This window comes from Brachionichthys hirsutus, chromosome 14 (genome assembly GCF_040956055.1).
Source record: "Brachionichthys hirsutus isolate HB-005 chromosome 14, CSIRO-AGI_Bhir_v1, whole genome shotgun sequence".
Lineage (NCBI taxonomy): Eukaryota > Metazoa > Chordata > Actinopteri > Lophiiformes > Brachionichthyidae > Brachionichthys > Brachionichthys hirsutus.
Genome location: NC_090910.1, coordinates 11,207,002 through 11,225,087, shown reverse-complemented (window position 1 = coordinate 11,225,087; position 18,086 = coordinate 11,207,002). Strand labels below are relative to the sequence as shown.

At 46.3% G+C, this 18,086-nt stretch overlaps 1 protein-coding gene across 1 annotated transcript; it reads left to right on the top strand.

Annotated features, from left to right (window-relative positions):
- Nucleotides 1-1,506: 1,506 nt before the first annotated feature.
- On the top strand, nt 1,507-17,026 carry gad2 (glutamate decarboxylase 2). Its single transcript, XM_068748311.1, has 16 exons — nt 1,507-1,576; nt 1,871-1,933; nt 2,057-2,203; nt 2,785-3,018; nt 3,871-3,961; nt 11,716-11,828; nt 12,181-12,296; nt 12,508-12,587; nt 12,854-12,908; nt 12,982-13,098; nt 14,278-14,342; nt 14,427-14,505; nt 14,589-14,738; nt 14,998-15,105; nt 16,171-16,260; nt 16,853-17,026. The coding sequence occupies exons 1-16, from the start codon at nt 1,507-1,509 to the stop codon at nt 17,024-17,026; spliced, it is 1,752 nt and encodes a 583-aa protein (XP_068604412.1).
- Nucleotides 17,027-18,086: the final 1,060 nt, after the last annotated feature.

Genomic DNA, 18,086 nt, shown 5'->3' with positions numbered 1-18,086 from the left:
TTTTAGCGCTGACTGCTGGGAGAAACTTGTTAGCATTAACGTGGACGTTTTCGTAATGGGCTTCCCATTCCCAGCGGATGCTCTTGTTGTTTGGAACTCTATAGCTGCAGAACCAACAGAGCAAAACGAATTAGAACACACACCCTAACCCAAAGTAGCTAACTCTGGTGCAGCACAGGCCTTCTGGAAGTCTCTGACTCTTCAGCCATATTAGATATTTCTTTATGTTTTGGCTTTGTTTCCTTCTGTGTGTGTGTGTTAAAATGTCATCCAGGGTGGGGTAAAGAATACAAGGAATACTTGGATAAATACCATTATCCTGTGTTGAAAGGCTTATTGATTACAAAGACCTAAAACCAATAAATCTGTGGAGCGGAGTGGAACCGCAGACCCTCACGCACAAAACAGTTTCATCATCGCTTTGCCAGAGGGTTCAATTTATTTTAATCAGTCCTTTTTGGCACAAACGGTTGATGGCGACTGCGTTCATAAATCATAGCAGACGTGGCTCCCGGTAGTTCTGATGCCCGCGAGCTCCGTTTGTTCCCGTTCCTGGAAAACCGACGACGGCAAAGAAGGAGTGGCGTTAAGGTTGAATTAACTTTTATCATCATTTAAATATATATTCCTATTTCCTAATTAGTCATTTTAATATTTAAAATCTAAATGTATGTGTGATTTACTATGTTTTCCTCTCAATACTCCTCTTAAGTCGTGACGTTTACGTGCGCAAGAAAAAAACGACCAAATGCGCAACGGCGCGTAATGGCGCTCCCATGAGAATTGAGCAACGAGTAATGGTACTTTTGGAGTAACGCGCCTCTGATAGGCGAGAGGAGGGACCCGTGAGCCCTCCGTCCTCCCCGCCCCCGCTGTTCCCTCCACCGGGGGCGGGCAATTGGAACAGCCGGTCTCCGAGACGCAAACCTGCGGCAGCGCTGCGCGGATGAATTAGTCGCCTTTGACCGTCTGCATGGAGGGTGAGTTCAGAGTGTCGGGGATGGATGGAGTCACGACGCACGACGCACGACGCGGCGCAGCTCGTCGTGCGCTGAAGTAAATCACGATGGGATTTCTGTAGTGACGTGACATTTAGGTTAGTTGCAATTACGCACGGCTGTGCCGCTCACGCGTGTATCTGCGTGCGTAACGCGACTCCTTCACATTTTTACTTCATTGTCCTTATTTTTTATTTAGAACATTTCGATCCAAAAAACATTTTTTCCCCTCTGAAGTGAGGAGCTTCCCTTTTTTGCGTGGAGCCGCTGTTTGCGGATTTCCGTGGAGGAGGCGCTTTTTTTATGCGCCTGTGGACGCGTTTCGTGTTTTTATCCCCCCCCCCGCACTTAAAAAATAAAAACCCGTCTTATTCCAGGAGCTTTCCAGAAGCAGAACGCGCGTGTCGGATGCGCGATTGCTGGATTCGGAGAGGTCCGGTCAGACTCAGCTGCGGGTCGTCGCTGCGTGTGGATGGGCTCTTCCCGCGGCTCCTAACTACCGGCGACGATGGCATCACCGGGCTTCTGGTCTCTTGGCGGAGATAATGAGAGCACCGGGAGTCAGAGCCCCAGTACGCGTGAGTGGATTTTTTTTTTTTGTCTTCACACCACCTCTGGGGGAAAAGAGCGCAGCGCCGATTCCAGCGCATTGTCCGAAACGTGAAACCCAAACGGGCCTTCTGACAGATCAGCCTTCATACATCACGTTTTATTTTTATTATTATTATTATTATTCCACCATGCCCGGTGAATTCATTTCATCCAAATGCTCTGCGCATCTTCGATTCCGGCTTTTGTCTTAAAGTTGGACGATGAACCCGAACGAAGCCTCTTCATCCTCTTCATCCTCTTTTATTCCTCCTCTCTTCCAGCTCGGGCTTGGTGCCAAGCGGCGGCCCAGAAATTTTCCGGAGGAATTGGATCGAAATTATGTGGTACGTTCGTGGGGGGGTAGGGAGGGCTGGTGGGGGGGGGGGGGGGGCTGCGCCATTATTTCCATTTTTCTATCGTCGAAAAGTATCATTAAAGATGCATTGATGTTGTCTTGCGTCCAAAAGCGCTGCTCAATGTCGGGGAATTGGACAAACCCGCAGATCCGACCGCCACGCAGCCGCCGCAGAAAGAAGCTGCGGGAACGTGCGGCTGCAACAAATCCTGCAACTGCCCCAAACCAGCCGCGGTGTTCTCCGGCCTCTACTCAACAGGTACCAAAGGCCGAACTTCCTCCGGAACCAGAACGCGGCCTTTCGATTCGGTGCGGATTTATTAGGTGTAAAAAAAATATTACAGAAAAGACGAATTAGATGTTTTTTTTCTTTTCTGTATTTTTTTTTTTAACAAGAGAAACCGAAAATGTGTATAAGAACATATTATTCTGGTAATTTGAAAAACGTTCTTTTGGTCTGTATTATTTGTTAAAATCATTATTTGTTTATTTTATCTTGAAGAGATGCTTTATTCTATTTTTCCCCACCTTCAAAAAACACGAAAAAACCCCAAAAATTAAGATAAATTATACATTTACACAACAAAATTCAACATCTGTTAATGTTAATATTTATAATTCGGTGTATTTTGATTTGCAGTGATGGATTTGTGGAAAGGTCACCTTCAGCAGAATCTCTCGTTCTGAGACGCATCCATTTATTTACAGACCTGTAAAATATTCTTGTTGTTTTTTTTAAAGCATCGGCCTGATTCTCCAGCAGATTCCACGCGTGGCTTAAACACGTGCATCTTATGAAAACATCCGACCCGTAAATCACTAAAGATATTCCTTCCACAGACCTGCTACCTGCCACGGACGGCGACACCAAGACAATGACCTTCCTGCAGGAGGTCGTGGATCTGCTGCTGGCCTACATCGTGGAATCTTTCGACCGGGAAACGAAAGTCATTGATTTTCATTATCCGAACGAGCTGCTTCAGATGAACAACTGGGCGCTGCAGGACGAGCCGACGACGCTGGATGAGATCTTGTTCAGCTGCCGCGCCACCCTCAAATACTCCATTAAAACCGGTAGGTCTGGATTCGAATGTTGGGTACAAGATTTATATATTTATATATAAAAAAACCCGATTTATTTATTACTTTAAAAAAAATCCATGGGAAGGAATGAAAGGAAAATTAGCGTGGGAGCCGCTTTGGCGTGGATGCAGGCCTTAATTCTTAAGATGTGTCCTGAAATTGCCAACGTCACAATAAAACTAGAAAATATTGGAGAAAAATAAATAAATTAAAACTCACGATACTCGTTAAAATATAACCGGGAACATCATTATTTTTTGATTGATTATTATTTTAAAATTAGGATTTAAAAAAAATCATGAATGCATTTAGAATGCCTACCCAGTGACGCCATCCAGAAATAACAGGGAAGATGCGATAAAATAAAGGGAGAATGTATTTTTATTTTTATATAAAACCTCAAATGAGGTCAATCCTCTTCCTCTTCCTCCTCCTCCTGCCCACCGGACCGATGAACGCAGTGACGCAGTAAATCTGCTTCACGGGAGATAACGGGCTAATAAATAGGACTCACGGGCCAAACCCATTAATTCCTCCTGCCTGACACGCGCAGGGGGGGGGGGGGGGGGATCAGAATTCACAGCGATAAAAACACATTGAAACGGTAGTATATAGATGCTTTATTATTATTATTTATCATTTATAAATGTATTTATACTGCAGCGTTACTGCGCGCACATTTAAGCATCAATGTAGAATTGATAATTTTCTCTTCCAACATTTTACGCACACGTAAAACATTTTTTTAATCTACTTTAGCACATAAACGATGACGTCACCTCGCGTTCCTGTTCCATTTTTAAACGTCACCGGATCAGACGCTGCTTTCTCCTCTCTATCCAGCCCACCCGAGATACTTCAATCAGCTCTCCACGGGACTGGACATGGTCGGGCTGGCAGCTGATTGGCTGACGTCCACCGCCAACACCAACATGTAAGTACGCGCGGCCCGCGCGCCGCCGTGATTTTAAGTGGAGATAACGGCAATGAATTCCATTTCCGGTTCATCCATATGCGCCCTGCTCCGCGGCTGATAGCAGCTCTTTTTACCTCAAATGAAAAGGATGCAATTGTTACGGGGAGCACAAAGGGACAAGCACAATGACGAAGGGTTACCAGCATTTATTACAAAATGACAGATGGAAAGTCACTCTTCACTTTATCCCGTATTGCCTGCCAGTCCCCAGTCCACCCCGAATAGCACCGCACTACAAGGCGGAAGAAACCCGCAACGTCAACACTCCAACTCACTGCAAACTTAAAAGCAACACACCACAAACCCATGCACTAATAAAACCACACGTAAAAATAGGATCGGGTATGGTGGGTATTGGAGTGCTAACGGGATACAAGGGAGGGAAGTGACAAAACAAAAGAAAAGAATGAAACAAAAGAATAAACAAACAAAAATAAAAATAGGTAAGAGAGTTAGTCCGCTCGTACAAGCTTACACAATAAACAAAACACAGATGTACGACACTGAGCGGACTAACTCAAAACAAAACTCGAACTAAACTTAATACAAAAAGACAGCAGGCAGCGGCGACATGAACACTGAAACAACCAAAACAAATACAACATTATTATTTGTTAAAACACATTTAATAAGATATGCCTAAAACTTTAAAAGACCGCATACCTGAGGCGTCGTTCTCCCACGCCCAGTCATTCAACCCTTACGAATCCGAGCTCAAATCACTCCGGTCTTCAACAGACCCTATCAAATAAAACACACTTAAAACCTAAAACATGATATATAAAATCAACATATTAAAATATTCACCGAAGTAAAACACATTTAAAACCTAAAACATGATATATAAAATCAACATATTAAAATATTCACCGGCTTAGCTCATCAAATGCTTCGACCATGCATGTGGGCCCAGCAAACAATCTGGTCACCCGACAGGAAATTGGCATCACCTTGGCCAATAGCCGCTCCCTTTTTAAGGAGAAGCGCCCCAGGAGAGGGCGACACCCTGTGGTGGCCTCCAGCACCTTCACCCTGTGGTGTCCCCTGCTACATTCCTCCCCCTCAGCGTGCATCGGCGACCCGACGATGTACTCAATCAGCAAGTTATTCAAGGCTTGACCTGCACCGACTGAGGCAGTCGATGCGGATTTGAATGCTGCCCAGCCGTTCTCCTCTCCGACCTCCTAGGCCCAGAAACTAAAGATGTGTCAGTTTCTCCCATGGGTTCTTGGTCTGAAAGAACCTGATCCGACACATTTCCAGCATTACAGTTTCCGCTCTCTGATCCAGGGAGGGATTTGAGTTCATCCTGATCTATGACAACATTGGTTGGGTCACCATCAAAGGGAGGATTCTCGTCAGAGGGAGGATTCTCTATCCCCCCGGCTCCAGTCTCCTCCGCCCCTCTACTTTCAGGCACACTCCTCATCTCAGCCCTATGTATCTGTCGCAGAGGACCGTCCTGACCTGCAGGTGCTATAGAATACACTACTCCTCGAGCCGGAGGTGGATGGACTATTTGATATGGAGCTGGGTCCCAAAAGTCCTGAATCTTATTCCGACCCCTAACAGCATGATTTCGTGTGTATACTAGATCTCCCTGCTCAAAATCCGGTGCCACAGGTACATCCTGCTTCCTTGAGTCCCTCTGAGCCACTTTATCATCCACCCTTCGTTGTACCATCTCATAGGCTGCCGCTAGAGATTTTTGGTGTTCTTCTACCCACTCTTCCATAGGAAGGTCCTCCTCCTGGTTGTTTCCAACAAGAGAGTCAATGGGCAGCTGTGGCTCCCGCCCAAACATTAAAAAATATGGTGTCCTGCCAGTAGTTTGGTGTACAGCGGTGTTGTACGCAAATGTCACTTGTGCAAGATGGCGAGGCCACCTGCGTTTCTGTTCCGGTGGCAGGGTACGCAACAAATCATGCAAAGTGCGATTGAAGCGCTCACACTGGCCATTCCCCTGGGGGTGGTATGGTGTAGTGCGGCTTTTCTCGATTTTATATAACCTGCAGAGCTGCTGAACCAAACTACTCTCAAAATTCCTTCCTTGGTCCGAATGAATGCGACCCGGGACACCAAAAACCTGAAACCAATTTTTTACTAATACCTCTGCAACTGTACTAGCCCGCTGGTCTTTAGTAGGGACAGTTTGCGTGTACTTAGAGAAAACGTCCGTCATTACAAGGACATTTTCCCTGCCGTCAGTGGAGAGCTCTAAAACTGTAAAATCTATTGCCAGAATCTCATGAGGCCGTGACGCCTTGACTGTGCCCATGTACGTTTTGACTTTTGGCTGCACAGCTTTCGACAACACGCACCTTTCACAGGTTTTACACCACCTCTCTATATCAGAGTACATATTTGGCCAGTAGTGACGAGCACGCACCAACTGAAAAGTCCTTTCTATGCCTTGATGACCTTGCCCATCGTGAAGGGAGCGAAGAATGTTTTCTTGCAAACACTGGGGCAATACAAGTTGCTCAAGCTCAGCCTGTCCATCCGGGGTACAAACACGGCGATAGAGCACCGACTCTCTCTCTCTAAGACGACCCCACTGCCTTATCAACTCCCTGGTGCCCTTGGTAAACTTATTACGCTCCCTAGCATCAGGCATCCCACCTCTCTCCCAACACTCCAAAAAAGGGCCAATATTAGGATCCTGATGTTGGAGTGTGACAAGATCAGACCTTAATAACCCAGGCAGTGTACTGATCTCTTCCTGCAGCCCCAGGACCCCTTCAACAACATCAGAGCTAGTCTCAGACTCCCCTAAAACGGCATGTTGGCGGGACAACGCATCCGCATTAGTATTTTGTGAGCCGGGACGGTATTTCAGTGTGAGGTCAAAGACTGCCAACTCGGAGGCCCATCTCTGCTCCGTCGCCCCAAGCTTTGCTGTGGCCAAATGACTTAGTGGATTATTATCCGTGAAAACTGTACATTTATTTCCCAGCAGGTAATCCCTGAATTTTTCCGTTACAGCCCACTTCAGCGCCACCAACTCCAACTTCATGGAACTGTAATTTTTCATGTTCCGCTCCGTGGGCTTTAGGCTACGGCTCGCAAAAGCTATAGGACGACGCTTACCCTCATGCTCCTGGGAGAGAACAGCTCCTAACCCTCCGTGGCTGGCATCTACTTCCAACACAAAAGGTTTCTGGAAGTCTGCATAAGCAAGAACAGGTGTAGTGATTAATGCATTCTTAAGAGTCTGAAAACTCTGCTCACATTCTGCATCCCAAACTTCACTCAAAGGTTTTTTTGGCGTTTTTCCTTTCCTGCCAGGAGGGAGGAGCCTAGCCACTAATCGATTTAAGGGGGAAGCCATGTTAGAAAATCCTCCCATAAATCTCCTATAGTAGCTGGCAAATCCCAAAAATGAGCGAAGCTCGGCCAGGTTAACAGGACGCTTCCAGTCACGCACCACAGCTACCTTCTCCGGATCAGTAGAAACCCCCTCAGCTGACACCACATGGCCCAGGTACTTTACACGTTTTTGGAAAAAGTGGCACTTTGAAAGCTTCACCTTCAACCCTTGTGTTTTGAGTCGAGAAAAAACCTGGTCTAATCGTTGCAGATGTTGCTCTACAGATGATGAAAAAACAATAACATCGTCCAGGTATAACAACAGAGACTGATGACGGCAGTCTCCAAACAGGCGCTCCATGAGACGCTGAAATGTACTTGGCGCATTACATAATCCAAATGGCATACGATTAAACTCAAACAATCCGAAAGGTGTACAGAATGCAGTTTTTGCCTTATCTTTCTCCGCCATCTCAACTTGACTGTACCCACTTGCCAAGTCCAGGGTTGTAAACCACTGGGCCCCGCCCAAAGCATCAAGGGATTCATCAATTCTAGGTAAGGGAAACGCATCCTTCCTAGTTCTGGCATTCAATTGCCTGTAATCGACACACATCCGTAAGGAGCCATCTTTCTTCTGTACCAACACAATTGGTGATGCATACGGACTACTACTTTCTCTAATAATGTGGCTCTGTAAAAGTTGTTGAACGTGGGAACGTGCCAAATCATATTGGGAAGGGGGAATGCGTCTATAGGGCTGCCGTACTGGTGTTTCATCCAATAGTGGGATTTCATGTTTTATTAAGTTGGTACTGCCCACATCTAGGTCATTCCTTGCAAACACTTGGTTGTACTTTAATAACAAATCGCTGGCTTGCTTTTTTGCCTTCCCTTGCAGATTTTCAAACTCTGGCCAATCCAATACAGTGTCGTCGACAGTAATCTCCTGACTGGACACATATGCCATGCAACTCTGAGAGTCAATGGAAACCTGTATATGCGGGTCGGCCGATACAACAGTGGCTGTTTGAACCGTAGCAACAACTCTTCGAGGTGTCAACCATACGTCTGTTTTACCCACATTAGTAATGGGGACAAATGCCTTGCCCTTTTCTGCCTTTACTAAAGAGGGAGAAACCAATAGCCCCTCAGGTAAACTGCCCTCTCCAGGACCAAGAGGCTCTACGAACAGGTCTATGGGTTGGTGTAGAGGCATCTGTGGACATGTTACCGGGACATAACAGAGGCTACCTGCAGGGACGCAGAATGGTTTCTTACCCTGCACTCTGATGGAATAAGGGTCCGGAGAGTTGGCCATGACCTCCATCATCTCGCAGTATCTGAGGGCCAGCCTCCATCCACGAGGGGCTGCTGTGAGCACTGGCGCCTCCCACAGGTCGGGACCATATCTTTTACACAGCTCAACATAAAGAGAGTTCAAGACATTCATTCCCACCACCCCAGGAACATGCGTCTTTTTCTCTTTCATGTAATGGTCGCTCGGATCTTCAACAATCAGTACTCCCAACCGTGGAAGCGTCACACCCAGCACAGTAATATCGAACTCGATATAACCAAGGCACGGGATTCTCAACCCATTTGCAGCCCTCAGACCCAACCAGCCACAGTCTTTGAGTTCTTTATCTGACAAATGAGAAAATCTTTGCTTGAAAGAACTTTCAGTTAGAGTTGTTACCATGGATCCACTATCCAACAAAGAATTTACATTGATCCCACCAAAATCCACCTCCCCCTCCAAGCACTCACCAACCAAAGTAGATACATTTGGACATTTGGACTTGGACTTTGGACTTATACACTCACTAGAGCCCTGCAAAGCCCCCACCAATGTCTGGCTCTGAACACTGGCGGGTTCTAGTTTCCCGATGACTTTGGGAACTGGGTTCCATCTTTAGGATGGATTGTAACCGCAGGACAATTACGTGCAATATGCCCAACTTCGTTGCATCTAAAACAAATTGGTCTTCCATCTGCGGCTTTTGAGGGTCGAAAGTTACGTACTCTTGGGGGAGGTGCACTACTTGGGACCAAGGCCTTCATGACCAATTCCAACTGCGTCTGCTGTGCCTTTAACAACGACACCAGCTCACCAAACTCTGAAGGACGAGACACAGCACTTTCGCAGGAGACAGACATTTCATTTAAGACTGAAGCATTATTGCATTTGGATTTGGGGGACTGATTTTCCTGTTGTGCCATCCATCTTGTGGCTTCACCTCTAACATCTCGTATAGTCCAGTGGGGGTTAGAATTCACTAAATCTCCCAGTCTCATTCTGAGTGCCTGGTCTCTCACCCCATCACAAAACTGGTCACGTAAATCTTTAATTGCAACGTGCACATCAGCTTTGGAAACCTGATCCAGTAAGTCCATTAAAGCATGTGAATAATCAAGGAAAGACTCTCCCTCTAGCTGTTTACGGTTGTAAAATTTACGTTGTAATGTAATACGGGAGTGCATGCAACCATACACTGCCTTAAGAACATCAAAAATGAATTCGACATTCTCTCTTTGAACAGCTGGCAAGAACTTTATCTCTGTACGGGCAGCGCCCTCTAGGTGGTCAAAAACTATTTGGGCACGTTCTTTTTCAGTGCGCCCTCTCGTTTGCACAAAGTCTCTCACTTTCTCAATCCACTCGTCCAGTGTTAGCGCATCGGAACCATCCACTTTACCCGAGAACCGAGGCATTCTTCTGTCCTGCTGCACGTAAATAACAGAGTCTGTGTGTCTCACATTTCGTGCATCTCCACCCGTTGCTCCAGATGAGGTGGAGGGCATTTCTGGATGCGTGGCAGCTTGTGCAGTTCTTAACGTGGCGAGTTCATTCTCCAAGTCCTTGATTCGCTGAGACATGGCCTGTCTGTCCGGCTCCTCCCGAGCCACGCCGCTGTCACTTCCTGAATCCATGCCAACGTCGCAGCGCGATGAGGAATCACTGCGCTGCTGCCGCTCCTGCTGTCTTACCAAACAAAAAAAAAGTCACTTCCCCCTGTTTTGCTTTGTCGACAACGCCAAATGTTACGGGGAGCACAAAGGGACAAGCACAATGACGAAGGGTTACCAGCATTTATTACAAAATGACAGATGGAAAGTCACTCTTCACTTTATCCCGTATTGCCTGCCAGTCCCCAGTCCACCCCGAATAGCACCGCACTACAAGGCGGAAGAAACCCGCAACGTCAACACTCCAACTCACTGCAAACTTAAAAGCAACACACCACAAACCCATGCACTAATAAAACCACACGTAAAAATAGGATCGGGTATGGTGGGTATTGGAGTGCTAACGGGATACAAGGGAGGGAAGTGACAAAACAAAAGAAAAGAATGAAACAAAAGAATAAACAAACAAAAATAAAAATAGGTAAGAGAGTTAGTCCGCTCGTACAAGCTTACACAATAAACAAAACACAGATGTACGACACTGAGCGGACTAACTCAAAACAAAACTCGAACTAAACTTAATACAAAAAGACAGCAGGCAGCGGCGACATGAACACTGAAACAACCAAAACAAATACAACATTATTATTTGTTAAAACACATTTAATAAGATATGCCTAAAACTTTAAAAGACCGCATACCTGAGGCGTCGTTCTCCCACGCCCAGTCATTCAACCCTTACGAATCCGAGCTCAAATCACTCCGGTCTTCAACAGACCCTATCAAATAAAACACACTTAAAACCTAAAACATGATATATAAAATCAACATATTAAAATATTCACCGAAGTAAAACACATTTAAAACCTAAAACATGATATATAAAATCAACATATTAAAATATTCACCGGCTTAGCTCATCAAATGCTTCGACCATGCATGTGGGCCCAGCAAACAATCTGGTCACCCGACAGGAAATTGGCATCACCTTGGCCAATAGCCGCTCCCTTTTTAAGGAGAAGCGCCCCAGGAGAGGGCGACACCCTGTGGTGGCCTCCAGCACCTTCACCCTGTGGTGTCCCCTGCTACACAATCAAAGGCAGGACCTCCTGCCCCCCCCCCCCCAGGCTTTTATTTACCCCCCCCCAACCCCTCACCTCTGATCCCCATGGGGAGGGAAATTAGCTCTGAAATTAAAGTCAGACTAAACCGACGCTTGTTTGTGTGTGCGTGTGCGTGTGCGTGTTTGAGGCGATAGGAAAAAATGGAATTACAACGCAGAGAGGATGAAAACAAGAGACGTACATTTTCAGAAATTAGTGGAATTTGATACAAAAGAATGATCTTAAAAATGACAAAAATCCTTCAAATAGTTTGAATTATTTTTATTTTTCTGCAATCAGGCGTCGATTTCACCTCCAGATCAGAAAGGAAACCAAAGTGCAGGAGAAACAAACGTTTACCGGCTGTTCGCCGCCTCTCCCGTTCCGCAGGTTCACCTACGAGGTGGCTCCCGTCTTCGTGCTGCTGGAATACGTCACTCTGAAGAAGATGAGGGAGATGATTGGTTGGCTTGACGGAAGAGGAGACGGCATCTTCTCTCCCGGTACGTACCCCGCCCCCCCGCCGCCCCCGCGGCGTTCCGCTGAAAATGGAACTGGCACTCCTTATGCGCGCTGCGCTGCGCTGCGTCAATTTGCATTTTGATGATATAACTGGAGGTAATTAGCATAAAACCATTTTCATTTTCCATCTCACCCCCCCCCCCCCCCTCAAACAGTGACTGATCGGCGCCCTCCTTTGATGAACGGCTGCGACAATTATTGTGATTTAATTAAATGAAACATAAAAGGACACTTTTAGAACTGTTATGTGTTGTGTCATTTAGAAGCCCTGCATCGTCATCATCATCATCATCATCATGAGACTGACGCTGCGCTGCCCTGTCCGTCCTCTAGGCGGGGCTATTTCCAACATGTACGCCATGCTGCTGGCCCGTTTCAAGATGTTCCCGGAGGTGAAGGAGAAAGGAATGTCCTCTGTCCCCAGGCTGGTGGCCTTCACGTCCGAGCACGTAGGCGCCCGTCGTTGCGTTTTAAATAGCAAAGATCTTCCTCTTTGCAGCAGGAATCGTTTATTTTGCGCCGGCGCTGATGCGAAGCTGGAATAAAGGACATTTTAAAGATGCTGGAGACAGAAAATTAAAACACACGAGGCTTTAATAAAGGGATTTAAAAAAAACAGCAGAAAATTAAAAGCTGGAAAAACAATCTGTTTTCTTTCAGAGCCATTTTTCAATCAAAAAAGGCGCAGCAGCTCTGGGCATCGGGACGGAGAGCGTGATCTGCATCAAAGCCGATGAAAGGTAGACGTGTTTTAATGGCCCATTTTCTGTAGCTGCACGCATCTGCCCTATCAAATAAGAGAAAACACTTCACCTCCCTGATATCAGAAGGAATGCAAGTCAAATATGTGCTAATACAAACATTGAGGTTCTGATTTCTCCCCTAAAATGTCCAAAATCTTCAGATTAAATTATACAAAATATCACATAAAAGTTTTCAACAGCAGACATTAAACGTTTTGTTTTATTAACGCGAGTCTCAAAGCGACTAACGCTTTTCTCTGCAGCGGTAAAATGATCCCAGCCGACCTTGAGAGGAGGATACTGGAGGCCAAACAGAAGGTAAGGCGATTCTGATGAGAGGAAACCCCGGAGATGTCGCTCTGCTCTGATTCCTGCGTTTGTGCCCGTGCAGGGTTTCGTACCTTTCTTTGTCAGTGCCACAGCCGGAACCACCGTGTACGGAGCCTTCGACCCTCTCATCGCCATTTCAGACATTTGCAAGAAGTACAGCGTCTGGATGCACGTGGACGTGAGTGACATGCGTGGAACGGCCGCAGGCGTGCTGCGCTGCTGTGGCCTAAAATGTCACAGTGGGAGTTTTTCCAGTGAAGGAATGCAGAGCTCGCCTGCGGGTTTGACAAATCTATTACGTCTGTCTCGCCTCTAACCGCTCCGAGTTGACCCAGATAGGAGCCAGCCATTTCCTATCTAACACTGGGTGTTAGAAAAACTGGAACAGACGCTGTAAATCATCTCCTCCCCTGACTTTGCCATCACGGGCCCTCTCACCGGCGGCGCTCTATCTATTAATGAAGGTGATTTAGCCCCCCCGACAGGCGACGCCTCTATTAGCAGACGTTTACGGCCTTATCTATCATTCCTCCGCTGGAACGAGACGGGAGGAAAACATCTGGCTGTGGAGCGTGTTGTGCTGTGTTTAGATTAGATGTTTGAATTGGACTTTACTTTTCTGAGGGTAAATATGCTTTGACGAGCTAAAAAAAGAAGTGACATTTATTTTTAATATCAATTATTACATTCAGCAAATAATCATTTAATCTATAAACTAGAAAGGCAATCAGAGAGCGCAGACCTCCTCCAAGCAGCTCGTTCCCCTCCTGACTGGATTTACACCGTCCACATGGTGATCTGGATCAGCACCAAAAAGGTTCTAGATTGTTCTTGGTATATTTACACACCAACCATGAATATCGGACCCCTTTATAAGTGCATTGATTGTATATTTTAAAAGATCCATCAAGCAGTTTTTTCGTAAACAAACAGACAAACAAAGAATCCCTGTCAAAATCATAACCTCCGTGGCCGGAGGTAAAGATACGAATACTACGACAGAAATGCTCGTTGAAATTCCTAAAGGAGTCGACGATGAGACAAAAACGAGGCTTGGGTTCGAAGCCCTTTGAGGAGAGTGACCTCCAGCAGCTAGCCGGACACGGGAGTCACGTTTGCAGGATGAAATAAAATGTCACTGCGGGTTTATGGAGGGGGAGTGTCATTGATGTGGACACCATGGCGGGGGAGGGGGGGGGGGTGATTTATCAGCGGGGACATCCAAGCAGAACGCGTTTCAGCATGACCTCTAAAACATTTGAACACTGGAATCGGCTGGTTTACATGGAATCATGTTTTAAGATACAGATATTTCTCTTTGCCGGCATCTACCTGATGTGTGTGTGTCTCCTGTTAGGGAGCGTGGGGTGGCAGCCTCCTCATGTCCAGGAGACACAGGTGGAAGCTGGACGGAGTCGACAGGTGAGACGAGTTGGACGCAAAGCTGCCAGGAGTAAGAGGTTAATGATAAAAATGATGGATGACGGTGGGTTTTCTTTACATCAGGGCCAACTCTGTCACATGGAACCCGCACAAGATGATGTCCGTCCCTCTGCAGTGTTCCGCGCTGCTGATCAGAGAAGAGGTGGGCCGCGTCCCATTTATCCATCCGCCACGTGCCGGGAATGCTTGTTTTTGTGATTCCAAAGATTCCTGGTTTTATCTTAGGGCCTGATGCAGAGCTGCAACCAGATGCACGCCAGCTACCTGTTCCAGCAGGACAAACACTACGACCTGTCCTACGACACCGGAGACAAGGCGCTGCAGTGCGGACGCCACGTGGACATCTTCAAGCTGTGGCTCATGTGGAGAGCCAAGGTGAGGTCGTTGTTGTCGACGTTTAATCACTTTATTGGGGACTAAAATTTTTTTTTTTGTCATAATAGAGGTCCCTAGGGATTTGATTTCCTTTTAACAGAATTCTGTTAAAAACTGTCAAACTGTTATGAACAGAGTCTTTATTTTGTCTTTTCATGCTCTTAAACTATTTTCTTACATGTGTTATGAATAAATCTCCTGTTGCATCACTTTTGCTGTCCTGCAAATCTTCCAGGTCTAACGATCTCTCCTTCGGCAGGGCACCATCGGGTTCGAGGCTCAGATTGATAAATGCTTGGAGCTGTCGGAGTACCTTTACAATAAGATTAAAGACAGAGAAGGATACGAGATGGTCTTCAACGGCAAAGTATGTCCTTCTTCTTCGTCTTCCTCTTTCGGCTTGCCCCGTCAGGGGTCGCCACAGCAAATCAACCTTCTTATTCTGCCAGAGTTTTTTACGCCGGATGCCATTCCTGCCTCAAATATCCTCCGAGGCCGTACGTCCTTCCTCCTAGGATGCCTTTCCTCCAGAAATAGCCCACATTAGTCCTTTTGCTTCGGTGTGTTCGGTGCCGTTATGGGTGACTTGATTGCCACGCTTGTGTGCTCTTGCTTTGTGTTGGATGAATGCCATTTTTACCTCTAGCTGCAAGTATAATGCCCTGCTATTATGTTTAATGAATAGCATAATGGCCTGTAATTGCTCATATGCATATGAATAGCACGGCGTCTCCGAAACATCCTCTGCCGAGCAACGCTGCAAACACACGGGTGCGACGGCGTTATTGAGCTAAACCACGCGGCAGAAGGAGCACTTGGACACCCAGAGTCGGTTATAGTCAAAGCTGTTTAAACTTTCAAAGGCTTATTGTCCTCCTGCTGAGAATAAGAGCATCAGAACCAGGAGGATGATGGGGGGGGGGGGGGGCAAGTCCTCTAGGCGTCAGCCCAGGTGCTCACTTATCTGATGTTGAATACGCTCGCGCCGAGCCGAGGCCTGTTGCATAAATGAGGCTGGTGTGCATGGCCAGTCAGCTGTCGGTAATGAATGCTTTTAGCTCGCAGGCACTCGAGCTGCTCCAGCAGGGCTTCAGGTTCCAAAAAAATAGACCCGTGCTGGCTTTTAAACGCCCGAGAGGAAGGGAGGGAGGGAGGGAGGAAACCGCTCTAGAGCTGAAACGACAAATGGATTTGCTTTTTAGCTCAACAGTTCTGGCTCGTTGGAACCGATGGGCTTCGGTTAGTTTCAGAACGTGTATTTTTTTTTGGGGGGGGGGGGCGCGAGTCAGGGTAAATAGGACGATGGGTAAATACGTGGCGTTTCAGATAACTCACAGGCTGGGAGCCCTTCCCGTTCTGCGTCCTTCGATGCTCTCCACCTCTAGAAGTCAGGACCGGTGAGTTTATTCCTCTCATCTCTGGTTTCCCACAGCCTCAGCACACCAACGTCTGCTTCTGGTACCTCCCTCCGGGAATCCGCTACATGGAGGACAAAGAGGAGCGGAAGAAACACTTGCACAAGGTGGGTGACTGCTAACTATTAGTTCGCTATTCAGCTAGCTAAAGCAGCCTCCGTTCAGAGGGTCCCGGAGCGGCGGGGGCCTGGTAATTGTCAATTAGGACAAGCAGATGGCGTACGTGCCGGCCGTACAAAGAGATCCGTCCTCCTGTAAGACCTCCAGAACTCAAATCACGCCTATGTTTGCCGATAGCACATCCGGTGGACAGATTTCCGTCCGTTTTCCAAAGTCGGAGAGAAAAATATTTGTTTGGACAGTTCGTTCTTTCCCTCTTTGAAACTGAGATCAAGGGATGACGTAATTTTAGCTACGATAATTCCATTGTAGCTAAATGTCAAGTTTAGCCTTTGCTTTTTGTTTTTCTCTCAGCTGTGAATGAAAAATCAACATTTTGATGAATTTACGTTCCGTTTAACGGCATCGTTCCTTTTCTTTTGGTTTGAGCGCAGCAGAAGAAGGCATTAATAAATCTATCCCAGGCTTTCTTTTGCGCTCCGCTATAACAACATGAACCCTTCGGGCATGTAGAGTGAAAGGAATGATAGAGAGTGTCTCCAGAACAACTTGGATCTCCTCCCTGACTGGATCTTTCAGGTGGCTCCAGTGATCAAGGCCAGGATGATGGAGTACGGGACCACCATGGTCAGCTACCAGCCACAAGGAGACAAAGTCAACTTTTTCCGCATGGTGATCTCAAACCCGGCCGCGACCTTCGAAGACATCGACTTTCTTATTGAGGAGATCGAACGGCTCGGCCAAGATCTATAAGACTTGTCTCGCCGAACCCTCTCGTTCTTTTTTCCCCTTCTTGACGGATGAATTGTTTGTCGTGAATGTACTGGTAATTAGTTTTCTCTTCTTTCTTTCCGCCAAAGTCACATATTTAAAAGTATATTTAAGAAAAAAGACATCTAGCTAAATCCATATATTAAGTATTGTAGCTCTTCCGTGGGCCGACGTGGTCCAAAGCTATGTTGAAGTATTTCTATCTGCCTTTCCTGTAGTGTAGTCGATCCCTGAGTAGTGTAAGTGGTGTAACTTCACGTGTATTTTGTGATATGAAATGCTCGTGCAATAGGTCAGTGAGGAAGAGCTTATTTTTCAATCATCTCTCATTTGCCGACTATGTTGTTAAGTGGCAAACGTGGTTGTGTTTTATCGTAAACTATACATTTTTAATCTTCTGGTTCGAATGGCGAACAAAGCACTTCACCTTACCTCAGCTTAATTAACTGCCTTTACATCCGCACGCCGTGGGCTTAAACCAAGTTTAATGTCGCTTATCGTAAGACATTTTTATTTCTTTCTTGTGCTTCATTTGGACTGAGGTGCGTCTACATATCAACCAGGATGCATACTTAGTTACGCTTGCATGCGCTTTACACGTTATGATCATCTTAAATGAGAATAACCAACAACCGCAGTTAACTTAAAGTTATAATCCTTAAAGATGTGCTTGATCTCAGAGGCATTTTTAGCACAGTTGTTTCCGTAATCTTTCGAATACGTTTTGGGTCTTTCGTCTTCCTTTACAACTCTGAATTGAAATCGTGAACCCTTGCTTGAGGAATTTAATTTACAATCATTTTTGACTAAATCAATACTCAGAATACCCCAAAAGTGTTTTAAATATTTTTAGAATAACTAAGGGTCGGTTGCCAAATCGAGCAAAGCGGGCAGCTGCTACGGGAACGGCAAGACAAAGGGTTTGGGTAAAATAATGAAAAATGAAGTCCTCTTAAACTTGTGGCCTTGTCCTTTAAAGGAACAAGAAAGATCCCCCCCCCCCCCCACCAGGACGACTCGCAGCTTCGGTTCCGCTGCGGCA